Source organism: Benincasa hispida, chromosome 4 (assembly GCF_009727055.1).
Source record: "Benincasa hispida cultivar B227 chromosome 4, ASM972705v1, whole genome shotgun sequence".
Taxonomy (NCBI): domain Eukaryota; kingdom Viridiplantae; phylum Streptophyta; class Magnoliopsida; order Cucurbitales; family Cucurbitaceae; genus Benincasa; species Benincasa hispida.
In genome coordinates, this window is record NC_052352.1 from 27354836 (window position 1) to 27374258 (window position 19423).

The 19423-nt window shown below is 27.8% G+C and overlaps 2 protein-coding genes across 3 annotated transcripts; both read left to right on the forward strand.

Moving 5' to 3' along the window:
* Window positions 1–1547: 1547 nt before the first annotated feature.
* LOC120076171 lies at window positions 1548–3343 on the forward strand. The gene is made up of 3 exons (XM_039029940.1): window positions 1548–1753; window positions 1856–1987; window positions 3023–3343. The coding sequence occupies exons 1-3, from the start codon at window positions 1634–1636 to the stop codon at window positions 3107–3109; spliced, it is 339 nt and encodes a 112-aa protein (XP_038885868.1). The 5' UTR covers window positions 1548–1633; the 3' UTR covers window positions 3110–3343.
* A 222-nt stretch (window positions 3344–3565) lies between these two features.
* On the forward strand, window positions 3566–18063 carry LOC120076170. Of its 2 annotated transcripts, XM_039029938.1 has the most exons (4): window positions 3566–3700; window positions 5919–6012; window positions 14889–14980; window positions 17365–18063. In XM_039029938.1, the coding sequence occupies exons 1-4, from the start codon at window positions 3689–3691 to the stop codon at window positions 17923–17925; spliced, it is 759 nt and encodes a 252-aa protein (XP_038885866.1). In that variant the 5' UTR covers window positions 3566–3688; the 3' UTR covers window positions 17926–18063. The 2 variants fall into 2 exon arrangements, with proteins under 2 accessions (XP_038885866.1, XP_038885867.1); XM_039029939.1 differs by lacking the exons at window positions 3566–3700; window positions 5919–6012 and having other exon boundaries at window positions 14693–14980.
* Window positions 18064–19423: the final 1360 nt, after the last annotated feature.

Consider the following 19423-nt stretch of genomic DNA (forward strand, 5'->3'; position numbering starts at 1 on the left):
ACAATCATGATTTGCTATTATTACTGTAAATATTGATGACTGGAATATAATTTGAACTCCCGAAGAGATTTCAAAGGCAATAGAATATCTTAAGAAAGAATTTGAGATGAAAGATCTCGAAAAAATAAAATTTTGCCTTGGTTTGCAAATTGAACATTTAGCAGATGGAATATTTATTCATTAGTCAACTTATACAGGAAAAGTTGTAAAAAGATTTTACAAAACACATCCATTAAATATTTCAATGGAAGTCTGTTCATTGGATATAAAGAAAGGTATATTTCGACCTCGAGAACATAATGAAAAACTTCTTGGTCCTGAAGTACCATGTATTAGTGCAATTGGTGCACTTATGTATCTTGCTAATAATACAATATCAGTTATTGCATTTTCAGTAAATTTATTAGCTAGATATAGTTCTTCTCCAACAAAAAGACATTGAAACGGAATTAAGCATATACTCCATTATCTGTAATGAACAATCGATATGAGTTTGTTTTATCCAAATAAATCAAATTCTGATCCAGTTTGTTATGTAGATTCTGGATATTTATCTAATCCACATAAAGCTAGATTTCAAACATGTTATCTGTTCACATGTGGAGGAACTGTTATATCATGGCGATCAGTGAAACACACTATAACGGCCACTTCCTCAAATCATGTTGAAATTTTTGCAATTCACGAGGCTAGTCGAGAATGTGTATGGCTAAGATAAATGACTCAACACATTCGTGAAACATGTGACTTGTCTTCTAATAAAAACCTTCCAACAATATTATACGAAGACAAAATAACTTGCAAAATCCAAATCAAAGGAGGATATATTAAAGGAGATAGAACAAAGCATATTTCACCGAAGCTTTTCTACACTCGTGATCTTGAAGAAAATGACAACATCACTATACAACAAATTTGTTCGAAGGATAACTTGGCAGACTTATTTATAAAGATATTACCAACCGCAACTTTTGAAACATTGGTGTACAATATTGGAATGCAACGACTCAGAGATTTTAAGTAATGTTTTCATGAGGGGAGTAAATATATTATATTTGTTTTAAGAATATGTATTATATGAACTATACTCTTTTTCCTTCACTAGGGTTTTCCCATTGGGTTTTTCCTATTAATGTTTTAACGAGACATATTTCATATATATATATATATATGGACATCTAAGGGAGAGTATTATGAATATTATAATAGAAAATAGATGCCCATTGTTTATTGTCCCAAAGACCATGTATCACTATTCATGTTAAGTCTACATTCTATTTGCCATTTTGCCTATAGTAGCATTTGGTGGATCTTAAGAATACAATTACAATGATGAGAATTCCACTTCCATCAATTTTCATATTATCCAATTTCATGATTTTGGTTATTTTATGTATTAGTTATTTTATTTTATAATTTGAGTTTTTATTTATTTATTATTATTATTATATAAAAAAATTATTATATTATATTTTTCATATCCGATTCTAAATTTTCATAACGTAATTAAAATTAATTTATAATTTTTGGCTTCCGTTGGCACGGAGATGACGTGCTTTCGTCGTATCCACAGAATGACCGCAACGAAGAACGAGTAGAATTCTGTTGTTAGTTTAGCTCCATCCTCGTTCCAATGGCGACGATCGCTGTGACTCTTACGCAGATCAACCTCGTCCGAATTTCTCCATCTCAATTCTCTTCCTCTCGATCTTCCTTCAATTCTGTGCGTTGCTCCTCAATCCAGCAGGTCCAGGTACAAGTACATACAACTTCTATGCTCTCAATGAAAACTCCTGTTTGGCTTCAACTGTAGCTTCTTAAACTTTTTCTTACGGGTTTTTCGATTTCATTGAAGGTTGATTCAACAATTGCTTGCGAACCTTGTAATGGTAAAGGATGGATAGTGTGTGATTTCTGTGAAGGGCAGAAGACTAATGTGAAGGCTGAGAACAATCGTATCTATCGACGCTGTCCATCTTGCCGAGCTGTAAGTGGACTGCTAGTTTCTATCTTTATTAGTATGTTGAATATGGTTGTTTAACGCTATGCTGTTGCAGTAACGAGAGGTATTTGTGCTAGAATGAATGAATGAATGAATGAATGAATGTTGTCGATTTGTTGATTATCTTTTCTGAAACTCTCATTTAAACGAGGATTTCTGTGGTTGTTAGGCCTTGATTGGCCTTTAGTTTCATAATTTGTGCTTCTGCTTCCTATGAATGAAGGACGAGATACATTATACATAGACTCTTGTAAAAAATTTTCTGAACTCAAAAGTGAAGCATTATGTTAATATAATCACTGAAGTTCTTGAGTCGTTTTTGTATCTGGTCTGAGTCGTTTTTGTTTCTGGTCAACATTTCTTTTTCCCTTTCGAATTCTATGTTTTTTTTTTCTCACAGCTATTAGCTACCTTTGTCTCTCATGTTTTATTGTGCTCCCCTCCTGGCTCCTGCTATTACTGCTTTCAAGCTTCGTGTTATTCCTGATATTTTAGCCACTAGTATTCTATTCAGTCCCATTAGGAATTAATCAATTGTACTGTTAATAGACATTCTAGTAGGTTTTGCTGATACTCAGTTTCTTAAAATCTCTATAGCTACCTCTCTCACCCTAAATATGTGTAGCAATGGAGTTAACTAAATGTTGAGAGTAGAAGAAGCGTGGTAAGCTGGTCCTTAAAAGTTCTCTCTAATTTAAGTTCTGCTGTGAAATAGCATACCACTCATCTACAAGAGTAATCCACTGTTATTAGTTATGACCACACAGAGAGGACTCATCAGTCAATCTAGGTTTTGTTTCCCCTTATCAAATCATTATTCACCAAATAAAACGTGGTAAACAACCAACGGGAGTACTGTGATGTTTTTAGCATTTTGTTCATCCATTCCCGGGAGCCAGTGTTGGGCTCTATCACTAAAAGTGTGGAGATGCCCAACATGCCGGGGAAGCATAAAGATATCTTTGCACTTTATTGTTAATTTGTTTGCATATACCTAATAAGGCACTTCAATTATTGCAGGTTGGATATGTTCTATGTTCAAAGTGTAAGGTTTTCAAGTGTGTTACTTTCCCAAACTACAGTGACGGTGCAGAACTATCCTTTTGAACCTCTGATATCTCTTGAATTATATGAAGTGTAGAGATCCTTGTTGAATACAAATTCTGTTGGAAACGGCATCTTTTGATATGAACAACACATCTTAGCGTATCATTTCTTAGAAAGAGACTTCCATCGGGCAATGTGGCCATGTCCGTGTATTATATACAAATGTAACATATATAAGAAGCAAGTGCTCAGCATTACTCATTAATCGACTAGTTAACCTGTGTTTCTTTTTCCTCTATGATTCTATCTAGGATGAAGTCCATTGAAGAACAACGGTGCTACTGGGAAGTCATGAAAAATAATATATTGGGATAACTTATATTGCAGCCTTTTCTTTTTCCTGGGTTGACAGAGGGTTGAAATTGGACTAGGAGCTCTCATCATCAATGACATGCGCTTCTCATTGCTAAGTCTTGTTGTAGTTCTTTTATAATCTTATTAAATGTGCTTGGCTATTGAGTATTTATCCTGTTAAGGCTAATGTATTTATTCTTGGTTTATGGTTTGATTTGCTATCCGAATCAACGAAGAATATGCAGGTAATAAAAGGGCAATATCTCTACACTCAGAACTTTTCGGATGCTTGCAGAGGTGGATTTCAATTTCGATAAAAATGTCTTATTCATCTGAACCTTTTTTTGTGTACGCATAACTCGAATTAACTCTAATTAACATGCATCGTGAGGTGTGGCTATTATTTCCTTCCAATTCCTAATTTGGTGGTTGATGTATATATTGAGGGTTTATGATCAATGCATCGATACCTTAAGCACATCTTCTGTCCATTTCTTGGTAGAATCTTTAAAACTTCAATTCTTTGCAGTTAGTGCTATATATTGACAATTTCATTTCTTTTGAATGTTTGTTTGATCTTCTCAATCTAGAAAGTTTTGGTTAATAGTATTGTTCAACTATGTATTTGTCTAATGATAGTGAATCTTCAAATTTAACTCAAAAAAGTCCCTAAACTTTTAAAGTTGTTCGAAGTCTCCAAACTTTCAATTTTGTATCTAAAAATCTTTGACATTTTAAAATTTTGAATACAAAATTGAAAGTTTAAGAACTTGTTAGACAAATTTTAAAGTTTAGAACATGTTTACCACTTTTTAAAGTTCAAACACCAAATAGACACAGATTTGAGAGTGTAGGGACATTTTAACTATACTTATTTATAGTGTTATTAAAAACAAGAATAATTGTAAATAGACTCAATTAAGAGCATCCTTTTTATATTAGGATCCTTGTGTTTATTTTAAGTATAGAAACTAAATTAAAAAAGCATTAAGGACTATGGGGTAAAATATGACTAACTAGTTATATTCTTTAACCCTGTTATTTAGTCGAAACAGTCGATAAGTTTCTGCATTAGAAGCGAATGCATGGAAATATTTGTATGACCTTGTTTTTTTTTGTATGTCCTTGTTTTCTTTTACGTCTCTAAATCAACGTGTGGTTTCTTATCAAACAAATTTTTGGAAATATTTGTTGTCAGTACATTTCTTTCTTTCTTACCACGATTTCTAACTGTTAGCAATGTTGCTGAGATACATATTCTGCCCAAAACTTTTAGCTGTTTCTTTTCTAACTGCCACTGAATAGTTTCTATCACTACTTTCTCCAATGTAGCTGTAAAGATACGTATGTGAGCATGTGTATGTATATATCTACAAGTTCAACTATCTTTCATGGTTCCCAACGGGACGTAGCTAACCCTTCTAAGATAACCAAGTCTCAAGCTAAAGAGTGCTGTCATAGTTTAGTTACATTCTCTTACAACCTGCGTTTGAATGTATATAGTCTATAGAACTCAAGCTAGCGAGTCATTTCTAAAAAAATTTGATGCTAATGTCTTTTGTTGTTGTCTTTCTTCAGATCAATAAGGTTTGAAACTTTATCTGATATTTACTATTGACTTTCTGAAACAGTCTTTTTTTTAAGGAAACTAGATGCTATTTTCTCCAAGTAAGTTCGTCAATTCCTGATTTATTTATTTGGATTTGTAGCTTGGTGAGGATGGATCCTTGTCAATTTGAGTTAAAATCATCTTTACTTCTTCTTCTGTTTATTAATTCGGTTATTATTATGTAAATGTGAATCATGTGATGGTGCTGTGTAAAGAAGGTTAGAACACAAGTTAATCAAATCAAAATTTTACTTAGGTTTTGTTTGGTAGTTATTTGGTTTTTTAAAATTAAGCCAATAAATATCTTCCACCTCTAAATTTCTTTGTTTTCTTATCTTCTTTCTACCAATGTTTTAAAAAACTAAGCCAAGTATTGAAAACTAAAAAAAAATAGTTTTTATTATTTTTTTAAAGAAACTAGCTAAGAATTCAACTCTTTTTGTTTAGGAAACATGAAAATTATTATAAAAAATTGTGAGAAAACAAGCATAACCTTTGTTGGCGCAGAAAACTTGCACACAGGCCTTGAGCACTCCTCCTCTAGCCCACTCCTTGTGATTTAGATGCAACGCTAGAGCTGACTTACGTGAGAATACTTGCACTAGTATGGTGTCAAGTCGTGTAAACTTAGATGCCTAAGTTAGTACATGAAGTATTTAGCTTAACTAAGCAGAGTGAGAGTTACTTTTTATTGGTGCTAGACTATGGAAGAAAAATAAAGAATAAAGAATAAAGAATAAAGAATGGAATGCCAATGAGGATGAAAGCGATGAAAGGCAAAACCGACTTATTTAAAAAATCCTTCATTAATTTTAAGAATAAGCGTGCTTGATTGCCTTTTATGACTGCTTTCTCAAAGTCAAATTATATGCATTGTTAATTAATTCCTGCTTTATACTTTTTCAGGCCCTTTGCTTAGCGGCTTCCATCTCCAAGCCTCAGTGGAAACATGAGGTGGCAAAGGCTTTTAAAGAATATTTCCAAGAAGTTCATCTTGCAGGTTAGCCATTCTTCTCTGACTAATTTATAGGTTTCTTGAAAAATGGAAAATCCTTTCTCCCTTGTAAGTTTGAAACAGTATGCATAAAATGACCCTATACCCATAGCAGTTACCAAAATGTCTCCAACAATGAAAACAAACTTTGTAGGTATGATAATGGATGGTTGGTGGAAAGGTGAATTGTTTGATAATATATCTAAATTTGGCACATGTTAGTTCTCCTGTATTTGAAGCTATTGCTTTATAGGCAAATTACCATTAAATCTTATAAGTAGATGGATTACAACTAATTTAATTATTTCTTGTGAGCTTGAAAATTAGTAGAAGGTCCAACAAGAGTAAATAATAAATTTATTGGAAAAGAAATTGCATTATAGAGGTTTAAACGTAAGACCTTATACTCTTATACCATATTTAAATCACTAATCAACCTAAAAACTTTAGCTAATATATCACGTTTTAGGGAACCGACAACTAAAAATGTTCCATGAATAAATATTGAAGTTTCCATGAAAGGACACCTGATTGAGAAAAAGGTTGTGTGAAATCAACCTAGTCTACAATGCACTTGGGATTTTCTTTGAAAAGAAAGAAATTAAGATGAATGTAGAAGCTTGGTGTGTTCTCTCCTTTTTGAGGCAATGGGTGGGTGAGGATCATGGGATGGCATATTCTTCCTTTAAATGGCCACTCCTCCATGGCAATTTGGTGTGATGGTATTAGCCCAGCTTTTCCAAAAAGCTAATTCATATTTTTTCCCCTAACTTAGGCACAAAATAATTGTGTGAAAGAGTTGAAACTTTATGAGGTGAAAACTATAAAGCTTGAATTATGAGAATTATGTGGTTCTCTGACCTCTGGGGGCGTTTTGTTAGGTTGTTCTTTTGGGCACTAAACGGCCAATAATACATGGGCTTATGTGGAAAACACAAACAAATAATCCAAACAATTGTCTGCCACAACATTCCACTTTCAATTTTCAAACATCTTAATTACAAACCCAACTCCCCATTATGGATCCTATCATCCAATGGTTAGCGTTTAGAAAATTCTTTCTTGCATTTTTAGCCTTGTCTTTAGATAAAAACTATAACCCTAATATATTTGCAAATATTCTTGTCTCTTATTTTCTATGTTGCCTTTCATTCCCCTAGAGAAAACCTACCAATATACCAGTAGGTTTTTGCATGTCGTGTATGCAAGGACAAATAAACGAAGTTGGACAAAATGAGAGAAAATAAAACATTAATAACAAATTATCTTGGCTTACTAAAATTTATGAGCTAAACAGGGTGGAGACGGAAATTTTTTCTTTCCTGCCACCCCTATTTATTTTGTTTTGTTTTGCGCGCGCATATATATATATATATATATATATGGAGATTCCCGGTAGGAACTTTTTTTTTTTTAAAAAAAAAATCAACATTAGCTGAAGGTGTATGTCTCAATAAGCTGAATTAGCATAGGGAATTAACTATTTATTTGAAAATTTTTCTTTAAAAATTCAATTTTTATACTAAAAAAGAAAAAAAAAAATTATCTTGTACCCCACAAATTTTCTATGTAGAGTATAAAGTTTGAATGAAATTTTTTGTGGAGATGAAGATTGAAATGCAAATGTGACAATTCTCACCATGTCCCATGGACACCCTTATGTGCAAATGGTACAAAATATATAATAATAAATTATATAAATAATATCAGTGTTGATCATTAAATAAAGTGTGATCTTCAAAATTTATAAGCTACAAGGATGGAATTGATAATTGTTTGTTGAGACTTGAGAAGGTATAATTTATGGTTATTTTCAAGGAAAAGATATCTAAAAAAGGCAAAATGGGATAAAGTCGTCTGAAGGAATGCTTTCAACCTCAAAAATAAACATTTGAATAATTCTATGTATTTTTCACGTTTAATAGATAAAAATTCAGTATGTTAATCTACTTAGCCAAAAATTTTAAGATTCATTCGACTTTATCTAAAAGTAAGATGCCCTTCTAATATCAACCTTTATTAATCTTAATAGAAGATATAAGAAAGAAATTCCTTTTTAGCACCTTTTTAAAAAATGATATTTTTTCGTCCAAATTTTTAAAAGAAATTCTAAACAAATGAATGTGGATTTCTCATCACAGTTTCTATTTCAGTTGTTTTTTTTGTTTTATGTGATTAAACTAAAATATTTTTGTACCTAATATGAGCATTAGCTCCTTCACTTTTAAAAATATTTTTGGTCTTTAAATTTGTATGAGTGGAAAAATTTAGTCTCTTAACTTTATTTTTGTAACCATTTAGTCACTGTGTTTTCAATTTTGAAATAATTTAGTCCCTAAAATTTAGTATGTAACAATTTAGTCAATGTACTTTCAAATTTGTAACAATTTATTATTTAGTATAAAAAAAATTATCAAAATTAAATGCCATTTTTTTAATTTTATGATAGACTTTATATTTTATAAAAATATAGTGTCTCTACTTAGTTTATTGATTTATTTATGCAAGAAGTCTTATTAAATTTTAATACTAATTTTTACGATAGGGACTATGTCGTTACAAATTTGAAAGTACAAGAACTAAATTGTTACATACTAAAGTTTAGGGATTAAATTGTTGTAAAATAAAGTATAGAGGCTAAATTGTTACAAATAAAAGTTTATGGACTAAATTGTTACTAAAAGTTCAAAGACTAAAAGTAATTTTTAACTAAATATTATTATTTTTTTAACAATATGTAGTGTAGAGATTGAATCCCAGTCTCAAACTTGATAGTACAAATTCATGCCAATTGAATTATTAATTAATGGATCAAATTCACTTATTCAAAATAATAACAATTTAAGGAAAGTTGTCCTTCTCGTTCTTGAATTTTTAGTGTTAAAGTTTGTTTGGTATTTAAGAATGTTTTGTTATCTATTAACATTTTTACTATGAATTTTGGATATATATTCATATATTATATTTTCTTCTATAAAAATTATTATTATACTTCCAAACAAAATTTTTAAGTACTAAAAAAATTCTTTCTTCGGAAAAAGAAAAAAAAAACACTAACGCATTACTCATTTCATTTGTATATCCTACTCTTAAGGGTTTTAAGCGTTTTGATGAGTTGTGTGCGTGCAAATTTTAGGTAAGTTTTTAGGTAAGTTGGACCATATTCATTTTGAGATTGCCATACCCTTGTATTTAAATTTGGGATTTCAATATCCATTTGCATCATATAGGCCATCATCATTCATGGAGTTTCGAAACCCTTCCAAAATCTATGGGATTTCTTTATATATTATGGTCCATGAAGATGAATGGGGAGATTATATAGGGTTTTTAATTGATTTTAAATTTGTTATTAATGTCATTTGCTTACGCATTTAATTATTTATTAATCTAGGGATAATAATCTTACAGCTGTGTGGTGGTGTTTTGAGTAAAAGTTATTTTAGTTGCGAGCATTTTATTTAAACGTAATAATTAATCATATTTGGTTATCACTCATAAAAGTACTTTCTAATCAACATTTTAAAAAAAAAAAAAGTCAACATTTTGATCAAAAGCATCTTTTAGTACTTTCTTTTTTAATTTAAAAAATAAAGTAGTTATTTTAAACTTTTGTATTGTCTGTATTTTCTATTTTGAAAACTTTTTTTAAAAGATTAGGTTTAAAACTTGTATTTTAATTTTTTTTTTGTTAAAATATCATTCTGATTTCTACACTTTGAGTGTTAGTCTTTATTAATTTCAGAATTTTGAAATTTAAAAAATTTAATTTTCAAAAGGTTCAAAATTGGTTTTTTGTACTTTTAATAGATCTTAAATTCAATCATTGTTATTAGTTTATGGTTGATTCTTTCTTATAAAAAAAAAAAGTTGGTCATATTACCATTGTCTTTATTAATTTTTAAAATAAATTCATATTTTAAAAATATCTTTAAAATATGTTATTATTAGTTTAAAATACCATTTTCGTCTATGTTAGTCTCTATACTTTCTTAAATGTCTAATTTTAATTTTTATATTTTAAAATCTTAAATTTAGTTAATTTTTTAAGGAAATGGGCTAAATAATAATAATTTTCATTGTTACTTATTAGCATGTTCATTCTAATAATTAAGATTTTTTTAAAAAAAATAAAAAATAAACAAGTATTATGGCCTAAAATTAAGATTTTTTTTAAAGTACATCAACTAAATTTGATTATTTAAAAATATATGAACTAAAATTGAATAAAGTTACATGAATCAAAACATATTTTAACCTTATTATTATTTAATCAATTCTAACAAAATTGTTAAAATTTAAATTTGAATTACCAAAATTGAGAATTATGGAAGGTAGAGATAGATTTATTAAAAATATAAAAACTAAAATAAAATAAAACTCTTAGATGAATTTTAAATAGTATTTTTTTATAAAATATAAAACAATATTTTAACTTGCTTAGAGTTAAAACAAAAAATTATTTAAAAAATTATTTTTTAAAGTAATTATTTTAAATGATAAAATTGTTAAAAATATTTTAAAATATAATGAAACTGTCTATTCATGTACGATGATATTTAAGTTAGCTTATTTTGTTCAAACAATCCTTATACTAATTTTAATTTTAATTTTATTTATTGTTTTTTTTAATAATATGTGGAGGAGAGAATTGAAGGACTGTCTCCATATAATCTCAATCTTTTCGTGCCTTTCGTGTAATCTTTTACCCTATTTTTATGACCTTATCTAAATAACAACTCTGCCATTCTTATATATAGATTCTTTTTTGGACTTCATTGGACTTTTTTTAAAAAAAAGAAAAAAAATTTGAAATAGGTTTATTTATTTATTTCATTCTTTTTTTAAGTTATATTAGAAAATATTTTCAACAGTTTTATCATTTAAAATAATCATCTTTTTTTCTAGATTAAGGTATTTTACTCCTTTTGTTTATCTTGAAATCATTTGATGATTTTTTTTCGTTTGTACTAAAAAAACTTTTCGAAGTTAAGTATATATATTGGAGGAAAAAATTTTGTTTCATGTTTCAAAATTTTAAGAAACATTTATGTAATATAATAATATTTTTTATCATTTTTTACCCGTAAAATGCATAGTGAGTATTTAAATATAAAAAATGACAAAAAAAACTTCTTGGACACTCTTCTTTTATTCCATAAAAATATCTTCGAATAAGAGCTTCATTTCTTTTAGTCTCTACCATAAATAATTCAATTAAGTAATTACGGAAAGTTGACATTTTGCAATGTAGAAGAGGTTGATATGATCCTATACTATTCAAAAGTAAAATTTGGTTATAATTTAGGATTGATATAGTTTAGCAATATATGTAATCCTTTCTTTAAGGTGGAGTTCCAAATTCTCAGAATAAATAATGAATAATTAATTGGATACTTATAATGGGTGCCAAAATTAGTTGTCATAATATTTGAAAATGTCTCAAATAAATAATTTACAAAAATTAATCGTCATATTTAGAAATATGTCACACAAATAAATAATTTACAAAAATTAATCGTCATATTTAGAAATATGTCACACAAATAAATAATTTACAAAAATTAATCGTCATATTTAGAAATATGTCACACAAATAAATAATTTACAAAAATAAAATTTTAAAAAATTTTTAGATTTATCACTAATATACCATTCATAAAGTCTATGAGTTATAAGAATTTTACCATTGGTAGACCTTTTTATAAGTTTTTCTTTTTTTTTTTCCTTTTTTTTTTTTTTTTTTGACAAATTGTGTATAGCACTACTAGAGAATATTAAATATATATATATATATATATATCAAGGATACATTAGCTATCAATTTATTGTTATTTGTTATCATTTGTTTTATTATTAATATTAAGTTATTATTGATTTATTATTTTTAATCTTTTGATACAATATATTAATGATATATCAAATGAGCATGCAACAAAAAAAACCATTTAAAAAAGAGAAAAATTGGTAGATACTATTGATATATCTATTTTACTCCTATTGTGATATTATATATCAACGATAGAATTAACAACTAATAAGCACATTAACTATCAAAATTGAAAATGAAAGTTAAAAGTCGTTAATATATCGATAAGATATATAAATAATAGATCTATAATTCTTAAAAATAAAAAAAAGGTAAAAACGAACAACAATTGGTAAGAAAAAAATTAAGTGAAATATTACTTTTATACATATTAAAAATAAAAAAAATAAATTTTATTGATGTACATTTTTTCAATTTATTGGTAAGATATATCAATGATATATACCTAATAATAATAACAAATAAGTATGCAAACAATTACAAGTAGAAAGAAAAGGGAACAGGCAAGAAATCACCTAATGGTAATGAGGTAAAATAATATAATTTTTATATATCATATTTATATATTTCATTAAGATAATATACCAATAGCAAACTTAATAGCAAATAAGCATGCAAATAATTAATAAAAGACACTTATCACACAGAGATATCAATCCGTGATAGGTCTCTAATTAATTAACCTCAGTGATTGATCAAGTCTATCAATAACAATACCTAAATTAATGATAAGTATCGATAGAAATTAAAATTATAATTTTATCGTATTTGTAAAAAAATATTAGATAGTACTAAAGTATTAGATTGTCATATATGTAATTCTTTCAAATTAATTTGCTTCCTAATCGAGTAAGAATATGAGATAATTATTAGGGAAGAAAAGAAGTCAAATCAAAACTATGTTACCTAAAAACAACCATTTTTCTTAATTTGTTTTTCTTTTAAAACAACAAACTAACACAAACCAAAAATATCAGATAAAATAACATCCACATGAGTCATACAATAAGATTCTAACAAAACTTCGTCACACCAATCGAGCAAGCTAGTGAGTCATATCATTACCTTCACAATGAGAAAATTAGAATTAAAACAAATATAGGATCGGAAATTTGCCTTCTAAGGTCCTATGATAGCTAGACATGTCTACTTTTTCTATAGAGACGGGACCCACAGAGACCCACTTCGAACGGATGATCATTTTCTTTTTAGGTGAAAAATGAAGGAGAGAGTGGGAAAAATTTCTCCAAAAAGTTAAATGGGGATGGAAACGAGGATGGGAAACGTCTCCGTCACCACCCCGTTAGGTTTTTATTATATTTATTATATAAATATTATATTTAACTTTCAAGATTTATTGTTTAATCGTCAAAATAATGAATATGTTTGAATTAAAGTAAAAAAAGATATGTTTGAATTTTATTAAATTTAGATTATGTATATGAATACTTTGATAGATAATTATGTCTTTCAACTTAAAAGTTTTGAGTAATTTCTCTTTAAATTTTTATTGTCCACGTAGAATTAATCATATAAAAGTTAACAATTTATTTAAAACTTTTCTATAATAGTGAGTTCTGTTAATTGATTTTTTTTATTTTTTTTTATTTTTAAAAAAAACCATCAAGCGGGAGAAAATTTCCCTCAAATTTCTCGTGGAGAATTCCAAACTCGATCCTTATGGCAAATTTGATGGGAACAGAGAATAAAATAAGAAGTCAAAAATCATCATCGACCCACACTACGTCGTTGACATCTCTAATAACAGCTAACAAGAAGTTCAAAAACACAGTCTCTTTTTAAAACAAGCGAAAAAAACCCCAGAGACAGCCAAAAATAATGAATCCTGATGAATTAATATACTTCCTAACCGTGTAAGAAAAGGAGATCATTATTAGACAAAAAATAGTCAACACACATCATACCATTTAATTAAAACTAGCGAAAATACTACTTCCCATACTATTTCTGTTTCGATAAATAAAGAATTAAATTAATTTTAACTAATATTTTTATCACTATTAAATTTAATAAAATAAACCAAATCATAATTACTTTAATTTAATTAACTGAAAGGTAACATCAAATACTAAAATAAGCATTCGCAAAAATTTGATAGTAAAAATGTATTAATACCTATGGACATTGAAAATTAAACTCAATATTTAAGGAGAAAGATATAACATTTTAAAACCTAAGAAACCCCAAATATAAATTAAACGAAAAGTTCAAGAGCAAAAATATAATATTTTATAACTTAGAGATCAAAGAGAAACTAAACTCATAATGCCAAGAGACCATAAAAAGATTTTTCCTTTAGAACAATAAGTATCATTCAATTATTTATTAACTCTATTATAAATAAACCAACACGGATAGATTGAAAATGTAAATGGAATTTAGACCACATATTTTAACTAAAACTTTTATCCACCAACTTTAAATACTACTTTGATCCATACTTCAGCTTTAATTCATTTTAATTCTTGTACTTTTAAAAGACTCATCTTTTTTGAAAAGTAACCATTTTGAAAGACAAATTAAAGAGGACATTAAAATGATTTTTTTTTTCAATTAAACAGTCAAATTCCTCTTATTTGTACTAGTTATGAGTTTTCCTTTACTCATATCAATCTATTAACTTTGTTTCATTTTAATTCTTATACTTTCACAACGTAAAAAAACGGAATACTTTTTATCTTCTACAAGAACACACACTTGATTTGATTATTATATTCTTCATGGGAAATTTTGTTGAGTGTAGTTTGGTTTGAGCATATTTGAAAAGGAAAAAGAGAATAATATATAAAGGCCAAAAAGTCCACTCCCACCCATTTCATTCTCTCTTCTCTTTCATTTCCTTGTATATATATATAAGAAATTACTATATGTATGTTGATAAGGGAACGGAAACAGAGAAGGAAAAGAAGCAAAGAGCAATAACATTCAAAGAGTTTTATAGATCAGAGGAAAAATATGGAATGGAAAGAAAGCTATTTGGATTTGATTTTGGTTCCTTTGGGATTTTTCTTGATTATGTGTTACCATTTAGGATTATGGTATAAAGTCCGAACTCAACCTTTTACTACCATCATTGGAATTAACAGCTCTGGTCGAAGCTTCTGGGTTTCTGCCATGATGAAGGTAACTAAATTAATTTCTCTCAACTTAGGTAATTTATCCTTATATTTCGACTCTTTCTTTTATTTCTCGTTCTTGTAATGGAGTGGCTCATAAGTTAATTAGGTGTTGACGGAGGTATGTGTAACATGAACATTTTCTTCCACAACTTTGGCCTGGCATCAATCATGATGCTCGATGTTGTAATCTGTTAAGGGTTGGTTCTATTTGGTGTACGTTGCTTCAAATTTTTTTTTTTTTTAAAAATGAAGTCTACAAAATATTTCTATTTGAAAATTTATAATAAATTCTTGGAAAAAAAAATGTTTAAAGTTTTAGTTCTTCAACTTTAAAGACTGTGTTTAAAGAGTAATGGAAAATTACTTAACAATATCTAATAAGTTTAGATTATCAATTTGTGTTTAATTGATTTTTAATATGTTCAAAATTTTTGAAAATTAAATGAACTATTAAATATGTAATTGGATATTTTGTTTTTTTTTCCAATCACATCTCTATTAAACATAAAATTGAAAGTTTAAGCCTTATTTGATAACTATTTAATTTTTTGTTTTTGTAAATTGTGTTTGTTCTATCACAAATTTCTTATTCATTGTTTCCATATTTCCTAGGTAAACATTTGAATTCTTAACCAATTTTCAATAACAAAAAACAAGTTTTTGAAAACTACATTTTTTTAGTTTTCAAATTTTAGCTTTAATTTTGTCACCAATAGATGAAAGTGATGTTTAGAGGGCATAATTTTCAAAAAAAAAAAAAAAAAAAAAAAAAAAAGCAAATAGTAATAGTTAACCTAACAAGACCTTGGGAACTTATTTGACACAAAATTGAAAATTTATAAATTTATCATATACTTTTTAAAATTTGAAGATTAAATAGACACGAACCTAAAAATTTTAGGACAACGCTTGTAATTTAACAAACTCTTAAAATTCTAAACTCTTTTCAACATGAAATGAATTAAATACCGTCTAATTATGATTTGCCACGTGATAAATTTTATTTTCAAATATATATATATATATATTGGGTGTAATTGAAATGTTGCGGTTAGGAAACAACCAGTGCATGGAAGGGATAGAATTTGAGAATAATATTGTGGTTAAAGTAAAGTTTTAATGAAAAATGTTTATCCTTATCCAAATGGACAAAATATCCCACGCATCCATCGTTTTATTTTTGTTTATGTTCATGCTTTATATGTATATTGATTCTTTGTTTTGTATCAATTTTTATGTTGAAAAAGTAATACCTTTTTAGTTCATATTGTTGGCATTGGTGGAATCCACCATTTGTGTTTGGTAGCCATAAATTCTTAGTATTTTATTCATCTAAATATTTTAGTGGGTCATTAGATTCACCACAAATTTTATGGTTATTAGCATGATCCTACACTAATGTAATTTAGTATATAAACATTTTATATTTTGGCTTATTTCCTCCTAATTTATAAAAATTATTTTTCAAAATTACTTTTAATCTTTTATATACATTTCAAAATTATCACTATAATAAAAATTCTTTAAAATTTTAGATTAAAGTTGAGATCTTGAATAGTGTGACGGTGAACTAAAATGGATGACAATCTAAATTCTTGTTCTAGATCACCGTCATATAATTTTAAGTCCTAATTTCTATTCAAAGTTTTCCTATTTTCAAACTAGTTTTGAAATGTTTATAAAAAATCAAAGACAATATTACAACTTTTTAAAAAACATAAGTAAATAATAATTTAAATTTTTTAAATAAAAATTTAAAAGATTCTATTTAAATTCCCTTTTCTTTCCATTTTTAAAAAATTGATCTTTTTTTTTATAAATATTCTAATTCATTTAACTTAAAATTGAAAAAACTAATTAAAATTATCTATATATTTTTAATTTATATCAATAATGCTTTTCCTAGCACACGAGCACACAAAAATTGACTTTTTGTTTGGGTTTTTTTAGGGGGAGGGGGTTCTTTTCTTTTTCTTTTCTTTTTTTTCTGAAATATATATTTTTTAAAACGATGGATTGACCCAAAAATTTAAGTTGTACAAACGTAAAATATATTTTCTTTATAGTTTTTATTTACTTGCATTGCACTCTATTTACAAAATTAAAAAACGATTCCAAAATTGTATCCAAATAAAATAAAATAGTAATTTCTGAAAATATAGCTTGGAAATCAGAGGAAAAGAAAACTAAAAACAGAAACATTATGAAATATTTTCCAAAGAAAGGATTCCCAATTGAATCAATTTGCTCTCATCTTATTCTTAAAATCATTACGAAATTAAAAGAATCATATAGATATTAGTAATAAAGATATATATGTTGGATGAAAAGATTAGAAGTTGGAATGTTAATTAATTCTCAGTTGTTTTGCTATTGCTCCAAGTTCAGGATATTGAGAAGAAGAACATTCTTGCTGTTCAAACTCTGAGAAATGCCATAATGGGATCAACTCTTATGGCTACAACCTCCATCCTTCTTTCGTGCGGCCTGGCCGCGATTCTCAGCAGCACCTACAGCATCAAGAAGCCCGTCAACGAATCCGTCTTCGGTGCCCACGGCGAGTTCATGTTGTCTCTCAAATATGTCTCCATTCTCACCATCTTCCTTTTCTCCTTCTTGTGCCATTCCCTTTCCATCAGATTTATCAACCAAGTGAATGTTTTGATCAACACTCCACAAGACCCGATGTCGCCCGTCACGCCCGACTACGTGTCAGAGTTGTTCGAGAAAGGCTTCGTTCTCAATACGGTCGGGAATCGTCTCTTCTATTCGGCTGTTCCTCTTTTGCTTTGGATATTTGGACCTGTGCTTGTGTTTCTATGCTATCTCACTTTGCTGCCTCTCCTTTATCATTTGGATTTTGTTTCTTCTCATGCTCATAACAAAAACAACACCACCAAAGTCGAAGCCAATAATGCTATTATTCTTGGTAATGAAAACTTTGTGTAGCCATTTCACAAAATTATGAGATGTATCTATCAAATTTGGCTCACATTCTTTCCCCTTTTCTTCTTCATCTATTGAATATGTACTCCATCATCTTTTGGAAGACTTATAACATTCTCACTCTTTTGCATCAAAATTCTTAATTGCATGGGCTATTCTTTTCTAGTATAAAAAGAAAAACCTCTAAAAGAAATGTAACACGAAGACTTTTTGAGTGGTCATCCAATTTAATACTACTCTCGTCCAAATACGTTTATTTTGTCAATGTATTAGGGTTGTAAAATTGACTTAATAAGGTTTATATGAACATAACTTAATGGATAAGACATTGATTATCATCTCATAAAGTTGATGGTTTGATCTCCATCCATAATCAATAATCAATGAACTTACAACAAAATTTATTAAAAGGTAGTTACAATTTATTCTTGAAACTCTATGTTATGGTTGTTAAAAGATTTTAATTGAGACGAATACAATTTTAAAAAATTAATAATAAAAGTTATACTTAATCTTGATTAATTTTCATCCATCTAATTAATTAAGGAACATTTAAATGATACAATTACAATCAAGAGTATTTGTTTTTATTTTAGTCTAAAAATATGATTTAATTACTAATCTCAACATAATTTAACTGGTTAAAAATCAATTTCTTTTCGTGTTGTTTGATATTTTTTTTTTTTTACAATAATACGAGTTGTTTAATTAATTAATGATCATTGATTTAGAAATTTATGATTTAATGACTTGATGCAGATTATTATTACAATTACTTCTTAATTGATATTAATTAAATACTAATTCCTTTACCATCCTATACCAACCTGTATGGCTGAGGTTTTTTTTTTTTTTTCAAAAAATAAAAAAAGAAAGAAAAGAAAAAGAAAAGACAAAATTATGGCTGAGAGCTTGTCTTATACCATGGTGTTGTAGTTTACTAGTTTACTCTTTATTTACTACTCAATTTTTTTCATTAAAAAAGAAAAATAAATATGATAGTTTGGCAGAGATAAAAGAAAACTCCGCTATATTTTCAAAATAAATAAATAAAATAACCATACAGGATGGTTAAAAAGTTTGGGATGCTAAGATGATATAGGATGTGGAGAGTTATGATATTTGAGGAGTTCTGATTAAGTATGAATGATTGAGTATAATCGAATATATTCAAGCACTGAGATGATATATGATACACGAAAGAAAAATTACGGTGAGATACGAAACACGTTCCGAAAATGAGTCCACAAACAATTAAAATCGGTAAAATGGGATAATGAGCCTCCAAACACTGAGATGATATAGGATGTGGAGATATACCATCTCATGTTATGCTCCCAAATAGCCCCTAGAAAAGAAAAGAAATGAATGGCGAAAAAAACATATTTTCAAAACAAAGTTTAATTAGTTAACCGAATAAATTTTTTAACGAAGTTTCTTTTTTATAATTCTAATCTCAGAACTGTGAAGATGGTTTGATGGATAAAATACCTATTATTAT

What these genes read in the sequence shown, in the direction of transcription:
- LOC120076171 (XM_039029940.1), top strand. Translation starts at nt 1,634, where the DNA reads ATGGCGACGATCGCTGTGACTCTTACGCAGATCAACCTCGTCCGAATT. An exon ending in CCTCAATCCAGCAGGTCCAG is followed by an intron (nt 1,754 to 1,855) that starts GTACAAGTACAT and finishes ATTTCATTGAAG; the next exon opens with GTTGATTCAACAATTGCTTG. An exon ending in GCTGTCCATCTTGCCGAGCT is followed by an intron (nt 1,988 to 3,022) that starts GTAAGTGGACTG and finishes CAATTATTGCAG; the next exon opens with GTTGGATATGTTCTATGTTC.
- LOC120076170 (XM_039029938.1), top strand. An exon ending in CCAAGAAGTTCATCTTGCAG is followed by an intron (nt 6,013 to 14,888) that starts GTTAGCCATTCT and finishes GTTACCATTTAG; the next exon opens with GATTATGGTATAAAGTCCGA. An exon ending in GGGTTTCTGCCATGATGAAG is followed by an intron (nt 14,981 to 17,364) that starts GTAACTAAATTA and finishes CTCCAAGTTCAG; the next exon opens with GATATTGAGAAGAAGAACAT.